The sequence below is a fragment of the Osmerus mordax genome, chromosome 8 (assembly GCF_038355195.1).
Source record: "Osmerus mordax isolate fOsmMor3 chromosome 8, fOsmMor3.pri, whole genome shotgun sequence".
Classification (NCBI taxonomy): Eukaryota; Metazoa; Chordata; class Actinopteri; order Osmeriformes; family Osmeridae; genus Osmerus; species Osmerus mordax.
Window position 1 is genome coordinate 7,936,880 of NC_090057.1, and position 27,194 is coordinate 7,964,073.

At 39.9% G+C, this 27,194-nt stretch overlaps 1 protein-coding gene across 1 annotated transcript; it reads left to right on the plus strand.

Moving 5' to 3' along the window:
• Window positions 1-5,750: 5,750 nt before the first annotated feature.
• fndc4a (fibronectin type III domain containing 4a) lies at window positions 5,751-24,611 on the plus strand. The gene is made up of 6 exons (XM_067241137.1): window positions 5,751-5,826; window positions 13,333-13,448; window positions 14,475-14,679; window positions 19,957-20,046; window positions 22,394-22,527; window positions 24,570-24,611. The coding sequence occupies exons 1-6, from the start codon at window positions 5,751-5,753 to the stop codon at window positions 24,609-24,611; spliced, it is 663 nt and encodes a 220-aa protein (XP_067097238.1).
• Window positions 24,612-27,194: the final 2,583 nt, after the last annotated feature.

Here is a 27,194-nt window from a genome sequence, read left to right on the forward strand (position 1 = left end):
CTGGATTGACGACAAAATGCTCTGAAAAGATGAGCTATTTTGAAAGCCTTGATGTAAGGTAGAGAGAGAGGTAAAATCAAGATGGAACTCACAGTACAGCCAGTAAGTCCAGTGATGGATATTACAAGGCATTTGTTGAGAGTCCTGGGGATTGAAGGTATAAATAGCTTAAGCAGAGGAAAATACACATGGAGAGGTATTTACATAGACACAATTACCAAAGGAAACTATGACCTATGATCACCTCCACAGATTTACTCATCCCACCACAGAATCAATGCTGAAGTTCTAATTCTTGAATATTTGTCAGTACTGTGACATAGACACTACACTTGCTTTATTGTGGACAAATGTTGTGATGTTTACACTCTTTGAGTTGTTTATACAAAATTGTCATGCTTCAAGCACACTTCTGTAATTTCATGCTCTTTCATCACACTGTGTCTTTTCGTACAACTGCCCATTTCTGAAGTCATTGTTTGTCCTAAACATCAAATGCTGACTGCTCCTGATTTGATTCAGTCTAAAGAGAATCCACCAACAAGATGGGAAGGTATATATGTATTCCACTACTGAACTAATAAAGAACTCTGAAGATTCTGTCTTCTGATGGAGCCAAACATGTCTCTCTCTCAGCACCCTTTCAGCTCAGAGACACCAACCTTCCCTTAGACTCCTTTTCAAAGGCATCATCAGTGTGTGGTGAGTGAGGTGATGAATACCAAGTAGGGAAGAAAAATAAAAAATAACTAAAAGAGGCCAAGAAAGAGCCTGAATTCATTACTATACATTTAATGAAAAGATACACCCACAGAATATATTTATTTTCTTCACAATAAAAATTGATCATGACTAATGGAGTTTTCTTTGATGAAGCCAATACTCTGGAGAGCAGAACATGGGGCCTCGATTTACGGGTGGGGGCTCTCGCGGTCTCTCGGCCGGCGGAGGTTTCTGGAAGCCATCTGCTGAATGGACATTTTCTCTTGATATATGAGTGCATGTCAATTCATTTATAAGGTACCATGGGAACCCACACACACACAAAACACTCGCACCCCTTAGGCTGTGTTGAATGAGACTCAAGGTCAGAGGGCTGTAGTAGCCACTGGAAAGTTTAATTATTGGTGCAGTGGTGCAGCAGCAAGTAATACTGGGCACTGTGATTCTAGCTGAGATGTGACTGCTGTTCTTGTGCTATGTGATCACAGGGGGCTAACAGAAATCACAAAGTAAGTCTAACAGGGTACAATTTAGTTGATAAATGCTTTGCAACCCTAGGCTACTTACCCTTTCATCACTTGGGTTCTGTAGAATTGTCCACAAACTGTTGTTGTGGCTTGTACTATGAGATGCTAAAACCGTATATCAGAAATTTGACATTGTGGTTTGTCATACTTGTTTATTTTAGTTGATAATGCATTAAGATGGACAGTTTTTTTCCCAATGGATATAACCCACTAACTGGTTTCTCTGTGAAAGCCTTTTTAAAATGCCTCATTAAATGAACGTTCTTTAGTCAAAGATCAAGATCACACTTCAGGCCAGTTACTGTAGCCTGCTGCTTTTTCACAAGATTTACAATAATGAAAATGTATTGAGGATTACCACCCTGAATCAATCAACAGCATTGTATTAATAATCATTCACATACCTAATTAATAGTAAATAATTAGCTGAGTAACTGCAATTAATTATCATAATTGCAGAAATCCAATCATTTAAAGTGATTCCATTCCATGGTGGGATTAAGCAAAATTACAGGGCAAATGTTGGCAGAACTTTGTACTAATACCACTTATAAGTACTGCTCTTTATAATCCGTAGGTAAACGTAACCTATTCAATATTAACACCTGTATGGAGGTGATGGAGGGTTTCTAGAAAGTTCAATTTGATTTTTTTGTATTTGGCAGAAATGGCCAAGCAAAATCTATTCTAGACAATTTCCTATAAAACTGGATACATTATATTCCTGATTAATATGCCTGTTTGCTAAAAGTGGGTTGAAGGTAGAGAATGGTGGCAAGGTTTTGGTCAAAAAGCAACAAAGAAACACTTTTTGCAGCAAATTATATCAAGTTATAGCACCAGTCCTATGACCATGCCAAAAAACATTCTGAACTTGGACAGGTTCCTCAGTCACGATGTTGTTAATTTCATTAGTGCAATAATGCTATCAAATTAAGAAACATGCAGGAGTGAAAATGGAAGGGAGGGGATGTTTGGTTTGAATATATTGATGGGAATGAGTCTATAAATCAGAAGCCATTCAAACTTCTGAATAGTTTCAAGCACCCCCATACCCACCTGGTAAAAGTTACAAAGTACATTTACAAGGCACTGAACACAAAGCAATTAACGTTTGATTCTCAAGCCAGGTGAACTACTTTTGAAAGGGTTCTCTAGTCTGTCCTTCGGAAACCTTGAGGTTTCCACCCAGCTCATTTGGAGCATGATGGCAATTAAGGATATAATTAATGAAGGAATATTAAAGATGGTTTGAGAGGAAAGGAGGGAGGGCGAGGCTATATATGAGTGTGGATTTCAAAAGACAAAACTTTAGGATGGTTTTGGAAGAGAGCCTCTCGGCATTTAAACACCCCCTTGCACCAACTTAATGGACTTTAATTTATTCATTAAAACCTTCACTTACAGACATGATTTGCATAAAATTAAGAAAAAAGACTGTCATTCAGGCTGAACTGGTTCCAGCCTTTTAGAGGTATGCAATGTTACATATAACTCTCAACTAAATTCTACAATCACCACACTCTTTACTAAAATGGAGTGGACAGGACTCAGAGGGGAGGAACGCCTCGAGAGAAGAAGATGCCTCGAGAGACAATTCATGCCAGTTGCTGGCAAGAATATCCCTGGCTGATCACGTAAAGTGTGAGTTGTGTACCACACATACAGGCCAGAGTGGCCAACCATGGCGGGAAAGTCAGTCTCCAACCACCTAAAATGTATGTGTCTCAGCCTCTGGACTCTCAGAGGTTGTCACAGTGTGTGTGTGTGGAGGGGAAGGGGGGGGGTGTATATGAGTTTGTGCGTATATGTATGCCTGTGTGTCAGTGTGTAAGTGTGTGTGTCTTTGTGAAAGCCTTCCAAAGTGATAGACCAAATGAACTGTGAACAAGCCAAAACCCAGAGCAGGCCTGAACCTATTAAAAATGTTTGCTACATTGCTCCCAAACATCTTCAGTTTTGTGTGGTTATAAGGCTGATTTGCTGTTAGTTTATCATTGTTGACTATGTTTGTTTGTCTTTCCTGGATATCATACATTTTTGTTTGCATTACTTTATTGTCACCCCATCTTCTGGATATATAAATTAAATATGCTGGATGGGGTCAATACAAATATTATTAATAATTACCATCAATCACAATAGTTATTTTCCCTTAAGGTTTTCTCCCAATATGCTTTATGGGCCCTTTGGAATATTTTTCACTGAGTCCAAAATTTACCTCTCTGAACACATGGCAGAACGTTGCTCATACACCAACGGGGTTCTGAGATGTTCCTTTTCAAGCTCAATCAGTTATGAGGCTTTCATTTGTGTCAAGATTGAGGACATGTGAATGCAGAATTCAGAGTACGTTCTGATTGGATATCAAGCCGTCCATTCATCTGAAAGGCTGAAGATAGTGTAGTTCAGATACCAAACCAACCCCCACAGCGCAGACATAGAAGCCCTGCATGAAATCATTTAATCCAACTCTAGATACAATCTAGATATAATCTGCCATGTCGGGTCGCTCTCTCCTGCTGAGAATTACCTTTTAATGATTGTTGGGCAGCTTTGGCTCATGTAGGATGCAAATGTATCTGGATATCTAAAAGTAGAAATACATTGTGTTCCAAGAGAAAATTGCCAAATCACGTAAGAATGCTACCACAGTCACAGAGACCCTAATGCATGCTTCCAGAATTCTGAGAAGCAGAAGTAGCTATCTGTCAGACTTTTCCCAACATCAATCGAATAACGACTTTGACTGATTAATTTTAAGGGATTTAACGATCTACAAATAACTTAGTTGTATATAAAAATGCTATAAAATACTCAGCAAAGTTGTAGCCTAGATCACTAGATTGCCATCAAGTGTATTTGTGTCACTAAAAACACATGCATATTAAAATAGGATAGGAGGGGCTTTACCATAGCAGAAAACTCAACAACCCAAAATGAGCAAAATGTCAAAGAAATGTCAGCATATGTAGAATGCTGACATATATACAAAAAAAGACATTGTGTAAGGACAGCTGTCATGGTAACTCACAATAATCTAAAAACCTGATGTCATATTTTACATAAGGCACTCCAGGTACACAAAGGGTTGGTGAGCACATTGAAACCATGGCAACATCAAACGTCAGGGGAAAAGGTATACAGAAGTGGATCACGATCTGGCAGTTTATAAGGTTCTCATCTATTATCTAATCACTTGCTGTTGGAGAGACCACGAAGGAATGATTCCACCATCCATTTAATGAATGAAGCGTGAAACATGGTGCAGGTGCTGAGACGCACGCAGAAGCAGTCCTGGCGTGTTACACCCATGCAAGGTATTCTAAGGAACACAATGTTTCTTGGAAATACCTAATTTATTCACTTAAAAATCATAAGAGACAACAAATGGGAGTCAGTGTTAAGTCATTTAGCGTCGTTGTTTAGAATGTATTATGATGAAATTATACAGAAGGACGGTGTAAACAACGAAAAGTAGATAGGCCTAAAGAAAAACGTGAAACAGGTTAGGCTAATTAAGCTCCTTTTTTGGGGTGCCGAAAAGTTTGCTTTAAACCTAATAGGCTAAAGTCGCTTGCATTGCGGTAAATATGATGTATTTTGACATTTCCATGAAAATCAGACTGCATATACGTAGGCTATTAGCATACTACGTACAACATAGCTTATTAGGTTCACTCATTGGCCATTTTACAACAAAGCGTGATTGGATCCCGTATTACATGCATTTTGTACATGGACGAAATGTTAAAGAGAATGTAAAAAGAGAATGTAAAAAGAATTTGAAGTGCTGAAAAAGAGTAGGTATTTGCCTTTAGGACATTAGTGAAGCGCCGGAGAGTGGCTCCGCGGAATGACACATCTGCCTGAATAAATAAATCAGAGCTGCAGCGCTTGTGAGCGAAGGCGCACTTTAGCTGGTGCGCCGCGTGGTGCTTAGGCGCTGTCTGTGGTGCTGAATTGCCTGGACTTGTCCCCTCAGTTTGAGGGGACCTCGCGAGCACAATCAGGGACTACCTGTATGCACCGGCACTTAACGAGCGCCCTGAGCTCGTGGAAGATTAACAATAGAACTTGCCGAGGGCATCAGCGTTCGATACGGATGGAGCCACATGTGAACACTGAATAAGGGCGCATCAAACGCAGTGAGATTAAATAAGGGCACAGCGATTTGATATAAAGACGTTGAAGGCTACAACATTAAGATTCTAAACGAAATGGATGGAATTTTTGTTGACATGGACGTCATGGGCGTGTTGACAAACTGTTCCTAAATGTGGGGTATTTTCATATAAAGTTGATTGACCTACTCAAGCCTACATACCTGGACTTTGTCGCATGGTTCGGAAAAGGAATGGTTCGTGAGAGGAATCATTTCAACAAATCCAATGTGCTATGAAAACGAGCAAATAGAGTAGGCTACATCTGGGTCATTGAAAAAGAGTGGACCTAGAACATTAACATTTTTACCAGAAGATACTAAGACATCCTCCAGACATGACTCGCCTGCTTGTGTTGCTGAACTCTGTGATCCTGTTACTTTTCGGCAGTGACATGTTCTTGGTGGCAGCAAGTAAGTAGTTATGCTGTTTCATGTTGATGTAATGTCTGTAATGCCTATCAACACGACTTGCAATTGCAAATGCATGCACGTTCATAATAAATAAAAACTCTCCCTCTTATGTCATGTGACTTTGTAGATTCAAATGTCAAAACGTGGATATTGTTACAAACATAAAACTGAAAAGTTACTCATTTGACTATTATTATAGGACATTATTGTGTCCCATTATTATTTTGCTGCCTGTCTTGGTCAGGTCTCCCTTGAAAAATAGATTTTTAATCTCAATGGGACTCTCCTGGTAAAATAATGGTAACAAAATTAAAATAAAATAATCAACGCATGAACAAAGTGCAGTTCCTAAGGGTATCAAGTATACACTAAAAACCTCATTGACCTCAGTAATCTTAACCTCTTCAGGATCACGGCCTAAATGTGCTCTTTCTGTATAAATGAAGATATCTCAAATAAAGAAATTGTTGCTCTTCAAACATATGCGGACTGCAGGCACTGTCAGCCTTTAATCGTTCATTTCAAACTAACCTAACATGGTAGGCCCATGTGTGTACAGTAGTAATGCTCATTAAAAAGCCCCAATTACTGCAGTTATTTACGGTTGAAGTATTTTGTACCAATCCTTCTACAGGCTATAAGCCTACAGAACAATATTCTTCACCACATATCATCCAAGACACTGCAAGCAATTCACTAGGTATTATAGGCTACTCATTTGCTATACTCTTTTATTTATTTAAATATCAGCATCGCTTTCTTCTCTCCCTCCTGTTACGGATTCCCATTCTCTCTCACTACCGAACTCACTATGGGAAATAGTGTCTTGTATGTTAGTTTTGGCAGTGAGATTGGTGTTGGGGTGTTCTGTCTGGCGCGCTTTGCGCTCTCCTGACGCGTTTTCTGAGGTGCGCGTACATTTTTTATCTCCATGGTAAGGGGAACGCTCCGCTGTCAAGTAGAGAGGAATACTATTAGAAGACTCATTAAGAATCTCATGAATATGAATGGGCTGTTGAAATGGGTTTTTAGGTTGAAAATAGCTTTTGAACTTAATATTGGACTTTCCAATGCATGCGCTGGAGCAATGGGGTTTACAGTCGCATTATTCATCTGTTTTCATTATCCTACATCAAAAGCACGCCTATTCGGTTTTATTTCCCATTATGATTTCATAATTATAAACCAGTAATGGGTGGATAAGGAATTCAATCATTAGATGTCAGTTAAATTGGGCAAAGACAGTAAAATAATAAAATCAATTTGTTACTGCCACTATTGCAATTAATTGTAGAAAGGCTACAATCTGGAGATGCTCTTATAGCCAAAGGTACAGTTAATAATTCTTCTCTAAGTCTTTCAAAAATACAGTAGGCTAACCTTTCAATTAATTTGGCCTGCATAGCTTCTTGGATCCCTCCACATTATAAGCTAATGGCTTCTTCAGGACTAGACTACAGAAGGTAGGACATTGTATACCATGTTCCACATAGAAAAAATACTATGGCCTTTATCAATCAAGTCTGAGCAAAGTAGCCTACTACTCATTCTTATAAAAAAAAGATAGGCACAGGACATATGGTCAGACTGATGATCGTGCAGTAAGGCAATTTGGAGAGCTAGAGGCTGCATCCTCCCCGACCATGTCAGAGACATCTGCAGTGTCACTGTGTCACCCCTGGGAGACAACCTGTGCAGAATACTAAAGTGAAATTATCTCAATGCCTCTTGATTAGAACGGGAGGGGCCCAGCTGCGCTGTGACCTTGACTTGGTCTTTCCTGCTCAGTGGAATACACACATTAATTGAGTGTGGCGAGACAAAATAATATTTGATTGCCTGAAAATATATGCATGCAAGGTGGGGATTTTGTATGAGGTGCAATGCTTATTTTGAGATTATGGATGTACAGTATATGGACATTTTCTTGCCAATGCAAAACCCATCTCCATCTGCTAAATTGGCAATTGTGTGTTCATAAAATGTTACGACGGGTATTTGGCAAATTGATGGACAAATCATAAAGTAGTTACATTTAGGCACCCCAGTGATCCTGAGACTCTCATTTCCACCTGTTACATCATCTGTCATGGACTACATCCAACCAATTAAAAAATAATGACACCACTCTCGTCTTAAAAGACAAAATAGTCTGTTATAAATTGTTACAAGAAACTCGACTGGCTTCTCATCTTTTATTGTGAGTTCCTTTTACGCTTCAATAGTGAAAAAAAGCATTGTGCCTTCAAAGTCACGCAGCCCGTGAGACTGGATAGTGATTACATTAACCTCAGACTGACACCTGGTCCCATTTGGGGGCCAGCATGGTGCCACTGCCCTTGCTCCCTGACATGAAAGCATACACCATGCACCTGAGGGAGATGGACAGGGACAAGGAGTGCCTGTTTTACTGAGGCACTGACAGTTTATAGGGTTCAGATACAGCACGCCTCACTAACTCTGCTCCCTCCACTGTTAGACCCAGGAACTTTGTGTTCTGTGCTTTGTATAGGCTACATATTGTACATTAAGGTTGTTTACACGGACAAGGGGGCAGGTGCAATGGCAACAGCTGCATGGGGCTGTTTGGATGAAGTAATGTGGCTTGCAGATATTCCTAAAACACTTGCATGTGTTGCTAGTTCATTGAAGACTAAATATCAGAGACAAAGGCATTCCAATTAATCCTCCAAAAATGAAACACACAAATCTTGCATACAACTGTGTCTTCCAATTTCTGTCAGAATCTTCTTTATAGAGTCAACTACTGCAGTCTAGCTGCATCAATGTAGTACACAGCTTGGAAAGCACAATGCCACAGACCAAGACAGCAGCTGCTCCCACGCCATATCAAAGACAGGATCTCATTTCCATCTTGCCACAAACCTCAAAGGTGAAAGCAGAGGAGTGACTTCCACAGAAGTAAGGGAGAGAGATGGGGGTTGGGGGTGGGGGGGCACCAGACACATCTTAAAGATAAAACCAGCATGTTACTGCCTCAATTCTCAACCGCAGAGCAAATTTCAAGATGCCAGTTTAGTGAAAGCAGCCTTAGAACACCCTTCACTGCGAGAGCCCAGAGTGCATTTCTCAGTTGAGGTGAAGAGAAAGTGGTTTATCCAGAAACCAAACAGGTAAATTGTTGATTTGAAGGCTTGTCTTGAAACAGTATTGCTGCCTTTGTTAAATAAATACAAATGAATGAAGAACCGTAAACAGATTTATTTGACCGTTATTCATGCACAACACGATCATTTACAAATTGTTAGTCACAAATCATATCAAGATGCTTGTGAATTCATTATTGACCTTGTCGATGTCATTCATAAATAGTGAATTATTTGCAGAAGTTAAATATAATGCAGAGTATGTTCGCATAACCACACTGTATCATGAACAGTCCGTCACCCTGGTAAACATGAGGGGCTGTGTCAGCCACTAGAATATTGTCAGTTATGACAGTGTTATTGAGAAGATCAATCACTTTGAACTTTAACACGTCCTGTATAAAAGTGCCCAGTTTTGACAGCCTGATGCTAGAATCTGTAAATTCAAGTGGCGGCAGCCTTTACCACTGGGGCATACAGTAAAGACCATACTGAGGTATTCACTGGGCAGTACAGTAAATGGCAGTGTTTTACAATTCTGGATAAACACATCAATGTGTACCAACATAGTGGCCCCTCAACAGATATCTATGGCATTATGGCTATTGTAGCTATCTCGGCAAGCATTAGGCTGAGTGCTCCCTGGAAAGATGGGGGGTGGCTAGTGTGCTGGTCCATGGCTTCACACACCATGATTCATCCTGACAGGGCGTTGGTGTCCCACAAGAGCTCTGTTCTCCCCCCGTCACGCTCCTAACCCCAGGTGACCTATCGTTGTTTGATTTCAGATCTTACATAATGTGTTAAGCCCACAATTACATTTGTTGCTGTGAAACAAGTCAAGTCTCTAAGCAAAGAACTGCGGTGGCTCGCTGTTAAGGACAACCTCAAACGTACCTACCTCGTCGGTTTGAAACATTGGAAAAGTGTTTGATGTAACTTTATGTTTTATGATATTAGCTCAAGAAACGACATCTTAAGTTTTCCATCAGCATACCAACACAATGATAATACAGAGAAATTAAGTATTTGATTTGTTAATTACTACTAAGGTACCTATAACTGCTTGTGGATAAGGAACATTAAATATTTATTATAATAAAGTCTATAACTCGAGATAGTATTTTTCTGCTCAATTGTTTATGTGTGTGTGTGTTTGTCTTTATGTCTGTAAATTGTAATTTTTGAATGTTCCTGTTTAAGTGTTTTGAACACTAGAGTGTGTGTGGTGTGGCTATAGATGAGCTGGGTTTACAGAAACACTTTATCGCTATTATTCATGCCCCATCTTCAACTGGGCCACCACATGCTCTATCAGCAGTGTGTCCATAGACCATATATCACAGAGGCTGCCTGTTTTTACTTGTGTGTGGATGTCTGTCACCCCTATTACCAAAAGGACAATGAGCTCTTGTGACAAATGAACATGTCCTCCACTGAACAAATGCTATACCTTAGTTTCAGCCTTGGACTCTGTGGTAGGAGAGCTGTAGCAGAGGTGTCAAGGCCTATCCAACTATTGCTACCACCCAATGAGGAACTGCCTTGAACATATGAACACCCTTCATCTTGTGGCCAAGTGTCAGCCATGAATAACTCACATGCAAAGTTAAATGACTGTACATGTGATGTTCAAGTATTAACTGATGAATTTCCAGGGGTAATGATGAGATTGGCAGCTAACAGTGTCATTATTGTAATTGTGGTATAAAGCTGAGCGTGAGCATTTACTGCATTAAATGTACACACGTAAGTAGAATTTTCTAAAGCTTGCCAAGAGGCCAATGAGTTAAGGATGTTTTGTTTTGGATAAAGTGACAGGGGTAATAATATTTTCTCATTTACACCCCAGCAGCCTATTATACAGGACTGAGGTGAAAGCCTTGTTAGTCATCCTGTAGGTCTATGATTAGTTTAATATTATGGGGAACAATCTTGTTTTCTGTAAGTACAACCTAATACTTTATCCATATGACTACAACAAATCATCATTATCAACATTTTCATCATCACTATGAGTCATGTGTATGATGAAAATCATGCATTTATCTCGTTCAAATTCAAAACTTATTTTTACTAGCCAACTCTCCAATGCAGTAATATTAACATTCTACAACCCACTTTATATTTTCACCCTTCCTTTCTCTCAGGTTCCCCAATGTTCTCATTAAATGGTCAAATGAAACAGACATGACCTCTTGATTCCATGATGTCACTCTCGGGACTACGCCCATCTCACCTCTCTCTCCATCATTGACTAGCCATTATTCATAGCTGGCCCTACATTTAGTTTGGTATTTTCATTGCCACTATCCATGTGGATGTCACAGGATATTGGAGATGTGTGCCAGGCCTGTAGTTGACACTGACCTCCTGCGTGTATTCTCTCCTTGAGGCTGAAGCATAGATATGACTGATATCACAACCTGGGGCACAGTGACCTCCCTCTGCGGTGTCATTGGATGGAATTGATTCTCATTCTGATACTTCGCTGCACAATCGCTCACCTTTGTGACACAACGAGGAGACGGCCATTGATCGTATTCCTGATAAGAGTGAGGTAACTGGGCGAGGGAAGGAGGGAGATAGAGAGAGGAAGGACCAGACTGCTAATGATTTGGAATGGTTCCCAGTTTTGTCAATCTTTTTGTTGGTATTTCCACGTGGCTCCCTTCGGATGATGCTTCTCCCGTGTCATCTGAGGATAACATGGTTAAGGGTTGGTGTGTCCTAGTCAAATTGTCAAAAGCTATTGCTATTTGACAAATGCAAATGCCACTGCTAATTGACTTTGAAAAATGTAATCTTCGATGCTGATCCAATAACTATTGTGCCGCTATTTAAAGCAAATTCAATTCTAGCAGGAGTAGGTATTTTAATCCAACAATCATCCTGACATTCTCACATACTGTACTTGGTGTTGCATTCATCCATATTATACAACTGATAGAAATCTTGCATTATATCATTTAGCATGAATGTCACTAGTTATCCTTTTCTTTGTATTTAAAAAAGGGGGGGGGAATACAAAACGAGAGTCACAAGAAAAGATTCTGTAATACACAAAGTCTCTTATGCATGTGAGGAAGGATGACAGAGGCCCTCAGGGAGCTCATTGGTTACAGTTCGTCCACCTGCTTCTCCCTATCTCCTCCTGGCTGTCCAGTCTTGCCCAAGTGATTGCTGGGAAAGCGAGACACTGGGTCTCCTATTGAATGTGTCACCCTCTGTTTCTCAGGCCTGATTGCCCATGCTTTTGTGCCATTCTGTAATCAGCTTGTCCGGTGGCCATTAAATGATGATAGATGACTGGTAAGCAACAGGGTAAAGAAATGTGGCACCGATCAAAAAGGATGGACAAGAAACATTTTAAAGGCCAGACTGTCATCAGTTGTTGTTTTACCAAACTGAATGGGTGAAACAAGCAAAACAAGAGGTTGCAGCGATATTTATTGTGATAATGGAAAGTAATTGAACTAAACAGCAATTGACCAAATTAACTGCTACATTATTAGAATTAATTATTTTACAATTCCTTCATTATAGTGCATTAGTGGGCCATGACAAAAATTTGATGAGCTATGAAGAGGTTTGAACTCTTCAATTCAAACAGACAAACACTTTTCCACAAGGCAGTCTTGTCTCTGTATGCCTACCCTCAATCATACTGTTTATGTTTCTCGGGCAGATGCTTAGAAGCACTAAAACATACAAAACATCATAAATTCTATCTTTGTATTACTGAGATTGCCTTCTAAAATAGTGTATTCATTCTAGATAGCTCCTGTTCGGATATACTATGGCTTGGGTTTTTACATACAGCGGCAGGGTTGCCAGATTGGAGAGCTTTCTTGGCAGGAAATCCTTTCTGTTTAGTTCAGAGGAGTAAATGGAAAAAGATGTGTCACAGAGTGTTTTTTCATCTTCTATAAATATTGTATAGCAGCTTGACTTGACCGTGACTAAACCTGATTTCCAGGAAAGGTGGAGGAAAATAACTTCATAAAGAAACAGAGGAGGTGTGTGTGTGGGCGGGGTGGATTATTATACAGGAATTTAAGGGCTATTATTCTCTTTCAGTGGAAATAAAAAATATATACAATGCATTCATGAGATGTCGTTCTGAATTTGTGTCATAAGAAAATGTATTTTACTTTATGGTAAAAGCTCAGTTTTAGCTATTTATAGATGGAGCTGTAAAGCAGTTTTACTTCCTAAATCGGTCAATTATTAAACAAAATGTAGTTTAAAATACTGTAGGTGATTCTGAAAAAAGGGTCACACTCTTTCAAAATGTCCCTTATACCTTTGTGATATGACTCCAACACAGGTACTATACATTTCCTGATTGACTGTTCACTTATTCCCTATAAATATGGTCTCTTTCCTCTCTCTTCAGACCGCCCACCTGCTCCAGTAAATGTGTCTGTCATGCACCTGAGGGCGGACTCTGCCACTGTGTCCTGGGAGGTTCCAGAAGGTGACATCATCATTGGCTTCTCCATCTCACAACAAGTAAGTTGCTGTTGGATTTTGCAATCTGGGATTTGGGCTAACATGATTTCACAAAGGTGTGTGAGTTAATGTGATACCTGAAGTAAATTGGATACATTGTCCCATAAATTCAGTTACCTGTGTGAAATGTCATGTTTTATCCCCAGTGAATGTTTTTTATTTTTATTTTTTATCAATATATTCCTTACTCTTTGCTGTATCGGAATTGAATGCAAAAATTCCCTTTTCCCACATATTCATTCTCCTAGCAATACCAGCTGTGTAGTTCACAGAGTAATATAAATGATCCTGCCAAGAAGAGTGATGGACTAAATCTGGCACCACAGCTTGAAATCTAAATAAAACCTGACATGCCTGATTTGTCAAGAGAACCTTGTTTGCTGGGGAAATACATACAACAGACAACATCTTAATATTTTTCGAGGCTAGCTGGTATCAAAATAGCATTGTAAAATGAACTGTTAATGCTCACATGAGGAACGAAAACATTTCTTTAAGTTTTTTTTCTTTTTTCTTTTCTTTTTACTTCGCTCAGTTATGTACAAGGCAGTACTTGATATGCACAGTGGTCATAACATTTGAATGACTCTCTTTATGGCCGTTAATCATGGTCTGCATTGTGGCTTATGCGGGTCTAATATTTGCACGGAGTGTGTGGCGGTCACATGCTTGCATTATTTATTGTTTAAAGAGCGAAATGAGCCCCTGTATCAGATCTCTCTGCCAAGTGTGCCAATGAAAAAGAAAATAAGACATCTAGCCGAGGGCCTTGGAAGAGTGATTGGATAGAGAGGACTGGGCAGAGCCTGAATACAAACATGTTCATTGACCCCACCCAGGGATTTAGGAAAGTAAAGGCATCCTCAACATGATGCACTTTCAAGTTCAGAGCAAGGAGTAGTAGCAAGTAATATCTAACAGATTGCATATATTCATTTACATGCTCTTTGAGTGAAGTTAAATGTATCCACTGAGTTATCTCAATGGTCTAACCCCTGGCTCATTAATGGCCTGTGTTAATCGCAGAGGCAGGACGGTCACATGCAGAGGTTCATCCGCGAGGTGAACACAACCAGTCGGGCCTGCGTCCTCTGGGACCTCGAGGAAGAGACGGATTACATCATCCAGGTGCAGTCCATCGGCCTGTATGGTGAGAGTCAGGCAAGCAAGAAGGTCCATTTCCGCACCCTCAAGAAGTCGGATCGTTTCCCGTCCAACAGCTCCAACCAGGGTAAGTATGTCTGTTATATGTACCAAGATGGCTGAGATGTGCATTTAGACTTTATAAATGGATGAATGCCAGGTAAAACCCTTAAACTGAAGCACAGGTTTAAAAAATACACAAGCAACTCCGTTGGTTTGCAAAGCAAATGTACAAAATGATTACTGCAAATATTAAAAGTAGTATTGGGAATTGTTGAAGTAGTACAGTAGTAGCCACCCTGGGGCTGTGCGTCTTCTTCCTGTAGGTGAAGTAAGGAACCTCCCATTTCTTAAAACTCCAGGAATAGCTCCTCATGCAGGAATATCTCCCCATGCATTAAATTGCCTCTCTTTTTGCTTTCAAGCATGGGACATAAGAGTGGGATAGGGTACCACAGTACAGTAAGTGCATGTAGCCCGGAGGCCTCCCCCTCCCCCAGCTCTCACAGCAGCTCCCAAAGGTGCATCACTGTGTCTCTCTCCCGGTGATTTTCTTCTTCTGCCCAATTTATTATTAACAGAGTCTTCACGCATGGCTGCAAGCGAGACTGTAAATGTATGCATCTCTGTCTTACTCAAGGTGGCTAATAGGGGTTTCAGACAGATTGCAGCATGGTCAAGTAGATAGGATTAGGGATGAATACGCTGTCCCTAGACAACTGGGGGAGGGTTCAATAGCTTTTAGTGCAGAAGGAGATTTAGATTTAGAATTGACTTAAGGAAGGGGTGTAGAGGTTAGGGGTCATGGTTAGGGGTCATGGTTAGAGGTCATGATTAGGGGTCATGGTTATGGGTCATGGTTAGGCAGCAGAGGTGGTAGGGGGGTCTTTATTGGGCCTTCACCTAGACAATACAAAATATTTATAGATCTGGTTCTACAGAGCAGAGCCTTTCTTTTCTTTCATTTTAAATGGTGGGGGGGTCACATCCTGTTCACTGGAAATGCTGATATAAGGTGAAAATTAATTATACATTTTTGCTGACTCAGGATGGGTACCATTATAAAAGGTGGAATGGATCAGCAAAATCTAAGATACCGTGTGGTGAAATGTTAAACATTGCTTTTCAAAGCATATGTCACATTTACATTTACATTTAGCAACATTTTGTGTACTTGTCAATATTGCAACGGTTGGACCAAGAAAAACAAGAAACAGTGGACCTTAAAGATGACCGTATAATGAAATATGAAACTTTAAACTGAAGATTTTAGTTGAAACCAATCCACTTTGTTCTCAACATGTACACATATATAAATAATGCAGAGTTGACATCAAAAATTCCTTTGAATCCTCCATTAGTCAAGTAGGCAGTCTCTGAGCGGTTTTAAAGATTCTAATCGAGATTATCTATCAAGTTGATACTTGATAGATAATCTCGATTAGAATCTTTGATAGATAATCTCGATTAGAATCTTTAAAACCGGGGGGGTCACAACTAGTAGCTCTCCTGAGTCATCCAAGTGGGTCAGAGAAACAGTCCAGTCAGTAGATGAACTTCATTAGTGGAAGTGTGTGTTTTGGGGTTGTAGGATGTAAACAACATCTCAGACTTCCTGGTAAATCTTGGCTGGTGTCCAGTCTGCTTCCTTTGAACTCCCAATGTATGTGGTACAAATCTGAGCAGTTTCCAACGTAGGCAAACAACTTTGGGCGCCATTATCTATACAGTGATTGCACACTGAAATCCATCTAAAATCTACAGCCATCAAAAAATCATATATATGTATATATCAGTATGTATATAAATATACATACTGAGAACTGCATTGCACTGCAGATTGTTTATCCACATTGTTTCCAATCATTGGTGGCATCCTTCATCCAACACTCTTGGATTAGATGATATCAGCTGTGATAAATAACATGAATAAATCCATGTTTCATCCTAGTCACTATATAGTCTTTGCATGATATGTCAACAGTAAAGAGTGTAGGCATCAACAGCCTGCTTTGACACTCAGGGTCTTCTTTAGTCACATTAAAGTATATCCCATTCATCAAGGATTCTAGGATCTTCTTGGTTGAAACATTGCAATAAAGTAAGAGAGCTACAGTATTTTTGTGTGCCGGTATTCACTTCTCTAATGTCTCAGAATTTGTTTTGAAGGGTTATGCAGCATGCAGCACTGTGTGGGATGTGTAGGCACTCTTCCAGTCTTGTCTGGTCATGTAACAACCTCAGAGCACACCATGGAGGATCAAGACGTTATTACGATAAATAACATAAAAAGAGACGTGTTCCTTAGTGCAAGTGCCGAATCTGTGGATATGAGAAAACAAAGCTCAGTCCCTTGCGTGTCCCTGCAACGTTATCTGTTTTCACGCCCTCTGGAAGATGAATGTTGTTATCACAAAATTACAGCTGCGTTATCTGGTGGCAATGCGTCTCTTTAACACCCTAGTGCCTCGTACACTTTCGTGTTTTGGCCTTAGAGAACATTTTGGAATTTTACATTTGTCCTGAAATAATGTAATCTGGCACGGCCTCCCACTTGCCACAACGCAATTAGTCACAACTCACCTTTTAAACGTAATGTCACATGTCTTTCTTTTGTGTGCATCCTGAATGCTTCAACCACAAAAAAGCCTTTTCAATCTAGACATCTGGACTCGTATTCAGAGTAAATGGATTTGCAGGCCCAGGCATCCAGATGCATTGCAATGAGCTACAGCTGTGATTGTTTCGGATCAATAGCCAAGTTTGACCCCGTCCTGACCAAAGGAACACTTTGACAGAAGAAACGATGATTACGTGTGTGAGGCATACAGGGCAGAATGTAGAGCCTCTCCCTCATGGTTTGATCCCTAACCCATACATGCCACACATAAAACACAAACAAACAATGCTGGCTCTCTACTGTACGGATGGGGAATTTGGATATAAATAAGCTTCGGTGGAATTTGTTTAGAAATCGATGCTGCAGTTTCAAAGACTCCAAGGCAATTTCATTACTGCCTGAACAATGCCATGTGATCGGAATATATGCATGTGAAGATTATTTTCCAGGCCACAAAATTCAAGAGGGTACTTCAGATGTGAGCGATGTTTCTACCCTGCTCTGTGGTTGGCCTCTATAGCAGCTGGGAAATACTCAGGAGTCATGTTTTATTTAAACTGTGGCTCTATCTGCAGCGATGTACTGCAGCTGGTAGTGTTGATAGTCAAACATGACAACATTGTATACTGTATGCAAATGTATTTAGGTAATGGAATGTATGATAGTGTAATTTAAGTATTTAGACTGTGGTACTGTTTTGAAGTATATGGCAAAATAATGTGAGGTTACACATTCAGCCACAGGTCAAATACAGATGGTACAGTACTATGAGGGGTACTATGATTTTATGTTTTTGTTGGTAAAAAGAAGCTTGATCAGGATGCAAGCAGGAAACTCACCTCAATGCATCAAATGTGTCATAAACAACTCAAAAGCAGCACAACAAACCACAAACCATTGAACACACAGCCTACCACAAAGCTCCTACACAGTCAGACTACAGTTGTTGCTGGTGGTTGGGGATGCCTATGTGTCAGTGGATTTTCAGAGGACGATGTCTGTGCTGCCAAACACAACTAAGAATGAGCCCCCCTTAGACACAATTACTGTGAGACTTCAAAGTGATTCCAGGTTGAGAGCACTGAGTCATAGTCTAAACCTGGCCTGGCCTAGCAGCTTTGACAGCAGCAACAGTAAACACACTCTGCTGCTACCTACACACCATTCTGAATAGCCAGGTGCTGCAGATCATTTGTCTTGATTCAGTTATGTTTATTACAAACTGTCACACAGCTCCATCCAATGCATGTCCAAAGACTGAGATTGCACTCAAGGGTAGGATTGTAAGTGAGGCTGTATTTCCATAATCTATATATTTGTGGCTTTAATGTTGATAATGGTGATAAATTATGTATTGTAGAGGACACTCTGAACTTGACAAACTGCAGTCGATGAAACACATCTTCAGACATCTTGAATTCACTGAAGCAGAATAAATCTGTGAACTTATAAAGTGAATAGCAACTTAGTGCCAGTCCATCACAAACATATTGATCTTCTACTTCACTTCTGGTTGAGTCCTGGGAGTGGGTTTTATTGATTAGGCACCAGGGGTTTAAACATAATGGCACCCATGAGTACAGAACAGAAATGTTCCATGCTGACGAGATGAATTGAAGAAATTGATGTTGTGTAAGTTACAATAACACAGAGGAGGTGTCTCAATGTTTTGAACTTCCAAAAATCTACTTAAAACACTCTCACTGATAAGCCCCCACAAGGCTGACTCAGTTCCTCTTTAAGAGTCAGTGAGCATATCTGAGCAATGCTCCAGTGTGAAAATGCAAGGAAGCAGCAGGTTTTTTGGGGTTGTTTCACGGTTCTTCTACCTGCCTCAGGGGCCCCACCTCCCCTCATAAATATTAATTTATGAAAAATAGCAGATGAGAGTCTCTCTCTCTGTCTCTGTCTGTCTCTCTCTCTCTCTGTGTCTCTCTGTCTCTGTCTGTCTCTCTCTCTCTCTCTCTGTCTCTCATCCTCCATTTTCTCATGTGAGGACAGGTTTCCTGCTCCTTGTCACTCGATTTTTCTCCCTTCTTAATCAAAAGACTGAAAGGAAAGAAAAAGAAAAAAAGTGTACAGGGATACATATGACCCTTCTTGGTAATTGCCATTGAGTGGAGAGCTGACAGCTGAGTATTTCCAGCCAACGTTATGACGGTGTGATCCACTAAAGAGAATCAATTGGGAAAAGTGCTGCTCTGGAAGAGTTCCACACAGGTTAAAAGATGGTATTGAGAGAAGCAAATGGGCATTTAGTCAATCCCCTTAAAGGAAGATTAATGCTAGAAGATGGATGTGTGGTTTTGTCCGGTTCTTCGTCTTCTTGTGACCGTTGTAGGAGGACAATGATGGCAGTGAGAGATAAACAGCAATCTTCACCTCCCCACACTGACAGATGGTTAATGGGGATGCTCATGGCCCAAGTCTTTGTTACGATAATATGTGGCTTTGTGGAGACTATAGTTTCAAGCAAGTTTTCTTAAGCAGCTAAGAAAAACATGTCAGTGAAGTTGACACAAGTTCTGTCTGGTGTTCTTTTAGAATTCTGTTACAACTCAGGCTTTGTTTTATTCTTCTTTTTAAAATGTCATGTTCCAGTTGTCAGATGTTCTTGCATGAAAAGTATTTTGAAATGGTCAAACTCAAAAGGCAAACTTTAGTTAATCACACTTAATAATCGCAAACAGAATTGTATTAATGTGATTTCTATAATGTGACAGTCTTGGGCCTCTCTCCTCACAGATGACCCCACAGTCCAGGGCCTGGACAAGTCCAGACACCTGCAGACGGGAGAGCTGATCATCATTGTGGTGGTGCTGCTCATGTGGGCAGGTAAGGTTTCATACATTGCTGACAAATTATTGAAAGAGCGTTACCCTTTGTGCTACAATATGCATTAAGCACACTGAATGGAAAACAACTTAGACCAGCAAAAAGCATAACAATTGATAGATTTGTTAGTTGTTGATGTGTAGTTTTTGGAATGGGCTTCAGGGATTCAAAAACAGTATTCACTCAAGCTCTTTCAATATATTTATCATATTTAAACAAATCAATTATTGTAATCCATCAGCCAGTGAACCCCAGAAAAGTCATTTTGATGGCAGGACTGTGAGTCATGAAACCTACAGTCAGTTTAAAATCAGTTTGAAAAGACCCATTAGGGACTTCAGTAGCTCTCTTTAGTAGCTTCAGACTGTCAGCTTTCTCCTTTCACCCCACAAAAAGGCAAACTGACACCACCCACTCTCACTAGCCTCTGCTCATCAACCCAGTTGGAGTAATGACTTGCCAGCTCTGTGAGGACCGGGTTTGATTAATGAAGAGCTGAAGCACAATGCAAACTGGCATATCCAACTTGTCTTCCAGGAACAGGAAGCAGGATACCCCGCCCATGGCTTCAGAGCTGGGGGAGTAATACTAATCACAGAAAAGCATATACAACTTTGAGAAGGAAGCAGGAAGCTTTGAACAATACATGGCACTTGTATCCATTAGTGAAAGTACAGATCGTTATCCCTTCGGCAATGAAGTGTTTTATGAAGTCTTCGTAAATGTGTAATATGCTTACAGCAATTGGGGCTTTTCATGCATTGGAAATACACAGCTAGTCTCATCAAACATTCATGAGGAGCAAATTGAGGTTCTGGGTTTGATGGGTTGGTACATATGTTCAACACTCACTGAGGATTTAGGAAACCCATTCAGATTGAAGTGAAGTGTTGATACAGTACATTTCAATAACAAGTACATAGCCTGTGTGTTCCCTCTCAACAAGAAGACATTGACCAGGGACACATGTAGCAGTTGTAGTACTGGAATCCCATACGAAAAATATAAAAAGTAAAGTATAATATACTTACAAATTATTAGTACAAACATACTTACATACAAGTATATTAAATTAAGCATGGTAAATACACATACACAAAAGTTGCCAATAAGTATGTGAGTATAAAACATCATTTTTAGCTCATATTAAGACAAATTGTTTGCTCCTTGCAACATCGTACTTTAAATGGCTAAAATAATATTTCACCAGATGGGTGATTGTCTTCAGGTTATACATGGCAAGGACATATACGTCAAGATGTTTGGTTGGTGTGTCAGACATTTTCAGCCCTGTAACAGGGAGGTCACATATTCTGCTAAGAGTGATCACTATTGTGTATTTACTTTCTGTGTATTATAGATGAGTCATTATCTATAATGTTATTGATATTGTGGCTCCAATGGGAGCATTTACCAAAAGAAACATTATCCTACCGGGATTGATGTCTTCTTTAAGACATTTGTATCTTGTAACCGCACCTCTGAAGTTATCTCTTGTTAACATTCTTATCTACTCTTTCTCTCAATCCCTCTTTTAAATATGCCCCTTGCAAACACTGTTATCCAGAGAGAAACACAGTCTCTAGCATGTATAGTACAATATCCATCGTGAGGTAATTGCTTCTTTCAAGGGCACAATGGTGTTGCTCTGACACTAACTGCTTCACTGCTACATTCCCTCAGACACTTTCTGCTTCTTGTTATATTCCCTCATCTAGCAGTCACAGGAATGTCTTCCATTTCTATGATGATAAGTCTTACATCTGACAGGACACAATATGTGGCATTTTAAAACACTTCTCAGTCTCTGCACGGTTCAAAATGTTCATAGTTCTATTTAACAAAATGAGTATTAGGTAGTGAGCTATTTGGGATGAGTCCCATAACTATGGCTATGAACTATTCATTATATAAATTACAAGGGATTAATGGTGCTGTATTTAATTTCACAATAGACCAAGGTCATATGGGTTTCCATGTCTTATATGCACAAGCTTCAAAATTCAGCACCTCAACTCAAACGCTATGTAGAATGACAGGTGTTTGAAGCTGGAGAATAAAGTCTCCATCACCAGACCCAAGGCTCCACTCCCCTGGGGGATTCCATTCCCCACGTGGCTCATCAATGTGCCTGGTGACAGGAAGTAACGACAGGCTTGTCATTAAATGACGACATCACAGAAATTCTCACTTCTGTGTCTCTCCCTCCCTCTCTCTTTCTCTTTACCTAACTCTCCCTTTCTCTCTCCATCCCCCTCCTCTCCTCTCTGCTCTCTCTCTTTGTCTTCCATCTCATCCTCTCATTCTTTCACTCTCTCTGTCTCACTCTCTCATTCACCCCCTGTAGCTGTCATCGCCCTGTTCTGCAGGCAGTATGACATCATCAAGGACAATGACTCCAGTAACAGTAAGGAGAAGGTGAAGCCGTCCTCAGAGAAGAGCACTCCGGAGCACCACAGTGGAGGCCTGCTCCGGAGTAAGGTGAGGGAACAAACACCCTCACACAACGCATCTGTTCAGAATGATGGTATCGCTGCACAGTTTGCTGTGATTGGATGGTACAGAGGCTGCCTTAACATCTCAACTAAGGAAATAAATCAATGCGATCAATTTACAGTATCTAATAACTGTATCTAGAACAATTGTTTACACACATCCCAGAACTCACCTGACCTAGAAAATATTAAATCTGTTCCAATCCCTATTTTACATCACCATCCCACCATCACCATGGTAACCTTTAGGCAGCGATTTCAGGATCTCCTTTTCCATATTACAGGTGATTAAGGAAAACCAACTAAAATAATCGAGCTGTAAAAATAAACACTGCCACATTCTATACGCTGCAGTTTGGATTACAGTGAGAACTCCTTCATATAGCGTTCCATGCCTCGGAGCTTACCTTATGGATTAGCTTGCCAGTGCGTCACTATGTGGGAGGCAGAAAGGGCAATGCTGGGAAGGAACGCGTCCCTGATATGAAAGATGCATGAAATCAAAGGCCAGCTAAATGGAGACAGAATGTCAGTGTTGGCTCATTGGAATCCTGGATAATGGTTGATATATCCAATAATAGGTCAGATTTGAGGGCATGGACCAATCGATGACTTTGGCCATTAGAATGTGATGTTTCCCAGTTTGTAGAATTAGATTAAAGCTGTATTGAATTTTTATATTTAAATTAGCTCAAGGGCAATCCAATGGCTTTCTTATTGTGTTTTTAGAGAGTTGTTGTCCAATTCAGCCTCTCATAAAGTGACCAATCATGGAAATGTGACAACTTAAGAAACTTCATCAACTTCCCTGGAGTTCTACAACTGACAGTGATTGTTTCTCTAATAACTGTATAAAATGAGACTGCTTTTCATTTCCTGAGAAAATAAATACCTATAGTTGCCATACCTTTGCAATTAGGAAAATTAACTTTATAGACACTAATTCCTGAGGTGTTTTATATTAATTTTGGTACTACTATTTTTTACTACAGTGCAAGAAGGATTAATCAAAACCAGTCTGGTTTAATATCAACACAATGTTTCTCTAATTGGTGTATTGCAAGCAAGGTTTGGGGGATTTGTTGTGCTTCACTGTTCTCCTTAATGATGTTTCCCATTTGATGTCCCACACACTATTACAAGTATATTGCATTCCTTACTAGGTTCTAGTCAGATGAAACAGCCTCAGTGGCTTGGCTGGTGAAATGAACTCTTAATGGGTGATAACAACACAACTGTTGAAGTCGGGTGGTGCCCGCTGGCCAACAGAAAATGGGTATTTCTGAAGAAAAACAAGAGAGCGAGACAGAACGAAAATTTGACACCATCCATTTCCACTCCCTGTGGAGGGGAGAATGCTGGATAAGAAAACTCTCTGTTATGGTGATCAATCTAGTCCCCTTTTCACCCCAGATGATCTGTCCAAAACCTTGCTGATTACCAAGTGTCAATGATTTTTCCTTATCCGTCAGACACATTTGTTGTGTTTCAAAACCTCCCAGAGAATCCACAACATTCATTAAGAAGCAGACAATTTTTTAAGTTTGATACATTCCTAGGTCCTCAGAGTAAAGCCATAATGGAACCTTCTACCTTGCTGGACTGGGCTAGGTTATTGTTCTGAAGCAGACTGAATCTAAAACCAATCCAAGCCTCAAATGAATGAGGAGGAAGTTAATGTGGTCATTTAGGCATGGAACACCTCCAACAAGCCATAGAGCACAGATTTGAGAGTTGGTGGTATTTTATTTAAACAAAAAACTGATTTCAAACCAGCAAACAATTGCACCAAAGGCAATACAAATTATATAAATGACTGGTCTAAATAAAGATGAAACTCAAATGCTTAGAGACTAAACATTAGTCAGGGGATTCCTTTGATCTGCACACTTTTCCTGGAATGCTTGATACATCTAACCATATTCTCAGCTTTTAATCAACATCCATCCTTACAAGCTTTTACTGATCATCTCAGTTGTGACAGAGAAACACGTCCCAATTATGCTTTTTTACTCTCTTCTATTGCAGTTTCATCCATCCGTGCGATCTATCAACATCATTGAGGTTTGATCGCCCTTCCCTCTCCATTGTCAACCCCCTCACCAATGAAGAAAACTCCTGGGCAGAACAAGCCATTAGCTTAACTGCTGCCGTGAGACCCGATTGTCGATGCAGGTCTGCCAAGTTAATCTCACAGAGGACACACATGCATCCACACACTTACAGTACACACGCACACACACTTACACATGGTTATAAAGACGCTGTACTAAGTCTCTCTCTATCCGAACACACACACACACACACACACACACATACACACACGGCTATAAAGCAATTCACTTCAGCAGGTTGATTGTGCATAATGTAATGTTAACACATTATGTAGTTAACATAACAGTTTTTGCCGGATACTTGGTTCGTAATTGCAATATAACACATCATTGCCATCTCTGGGAAGCCTGTCTTCATATTTTCAATGAGCAGTGTATTTTTGATACATACTGTAAATATTATCCAATCAGATGCCATGTAGTTGCTTTCTGTACAGTGTATATTTGTTTGGTTGATGCACATTGTCATATCACACCATCAATGTATAGAGTACTCATGACAAAAATAAACAACTGTGGTTAATTTAAGGTAATGCCACAATCGAAAGAAAAGTACTTCTGGACATAAACATTTACTACTCTGCATATATAAAATTATTCTCCACATGAACTAATGACTGTGTGCCATTCATGTATTACTGGAGGTTGCATGCTGGTCATTCACCTGTAGTATAGCATTTTAATGTGCTCCTAACTGTATTTTGAAAATGCAAAAATACATGTTATTGTAATACTGAGACAGTATACATTTTGGAATTCAGTTTGATGTCAGAATTAGAGCTTTTTTGTATGTTTCTGGAAGTTTAGCTGACTACAGTATTATACTTACACTCTCTATCGTGTTAGCTGACTTAGTTAAAGTGTCTTTAGAATACCAACAACTAGCGTAGGCTACTGTATCAACTGACCTAAAGTATAATATTATATTATTTTCTATCAAAACAGAAGGATGATGCTCATTATTCATTAAAACAAAGTTAGAAAAGCAATCAATGTACATTCTTATTTGTTCAAGCAAATAAATTCCAAAATATTACTTAAGTGTTCCTTCATTTTTTCTCAAATGTATTAAGAACTAGACATGTAGTAATCTGTTGAGTGAGTATGACAGCACTCTTTTTAATTATTAGTGATGTGTTTCCGGTTGTATTTACAATGTAACGTTTAACCAGGACAGAGATCTGCCAAAATGTTATGTCACTTATTAGGATTCCTCCTTGCTCGATAGCATGGTACTGAGCAAACCTGAAGCTTGGACATAATCAGGCCAGCATGGATCAGGAGATCCTGGTCCGGTCCTGGTCCTGGTCTCTGACATTTCTCAACAGCAGGCCATCCTTAACAGTGACGAGCAAAGACATGACAGCCAGGGGCCAAAAGGGATCCATCCATCCACTTTTTGGTTTGTTTACCTGCAGCCTGGCCTAAATGTAATTAGAACAAGAGTCGGTGTCTGGATGACAGGAGTGCTTTGGGAGGTTGCCTGTTGTACAGTAAAACATCTATACTGTATAGTACATATTTGTCCTGTCTGGGTTATTGGCTGCCAGAAAACACAGACGTTGTTGTTTGTTTGTTAAGCTAAGTTCTATATTCAGCATTACGAAGTGAATCCATGTTTATGGTGCTTTACTTTGTGTGCCCTCATAATCTTGCTGTATCTTAGTTTGAGCTTAATGGTGTTATCCATGTATAATGATATTAAGGCCACAAAATGCTTTAAAGTGGGCAACACTAAGTCAAGGAGTTGCCACTCTGACCATAAAAAGATTAAGACACTGTAGGTTAGCTGAATTTCTTTCGACTTGGTCCAATTCCCAATGGCATACATTATTATGTAACAAAACAGAGCACAGTCTATTCACATGGGCTCACAAAGATCACACAGGTTGGCACGACAATAAATCTTCACAAGCCAATTACAGCAGAGTATTACCTGGAGGCACAGGAGCACACAAGTATCAAAGTCAAGCGGAATAAGTGAGTCTCGGGCAGGTTACACTCAGCAAATTTACTGAAGTTGTCCTGGAAAGCTTTCAATTTGTTAAGCGTCTTTGTAGATGCATGTGTGTCTGCCTTAGCTTTACAGGGACGTTGTTTCCCCAGGTTGGTTGAAGTGGTGACTAAGCAAAATGGAAACAAATGAATGTTTTCTTTTGCTTTTACAGGGGTTGAATCAGAGGCGACATGCTACTAAGAAAAGTCAACGCACATCTTCATCCCCACTGTCCTTCTAATGTTGTCTCAAGACGCCCCTCTACAAGCAATATTTTTTACTTGGCCTAAGGCGTATGGGCACTGAAATATTACAGGTACTTTAGTTCTTTCAATACCTGCAAATCAAGACAATCAAGACAAAAAACTACACTACTATTTGAACAAATGTATTTATTTTTCAAACAGCATTATGTTTATCGAACCAAAACTGTTTTCAAAGTATGCACAAATGGAGCTATACCATGGATTAGACAGGACAATTGCACAAAGTAGCCTACACTCACAAGTAAAACTGAACGTGGAAAAATCCTACAATTGCATA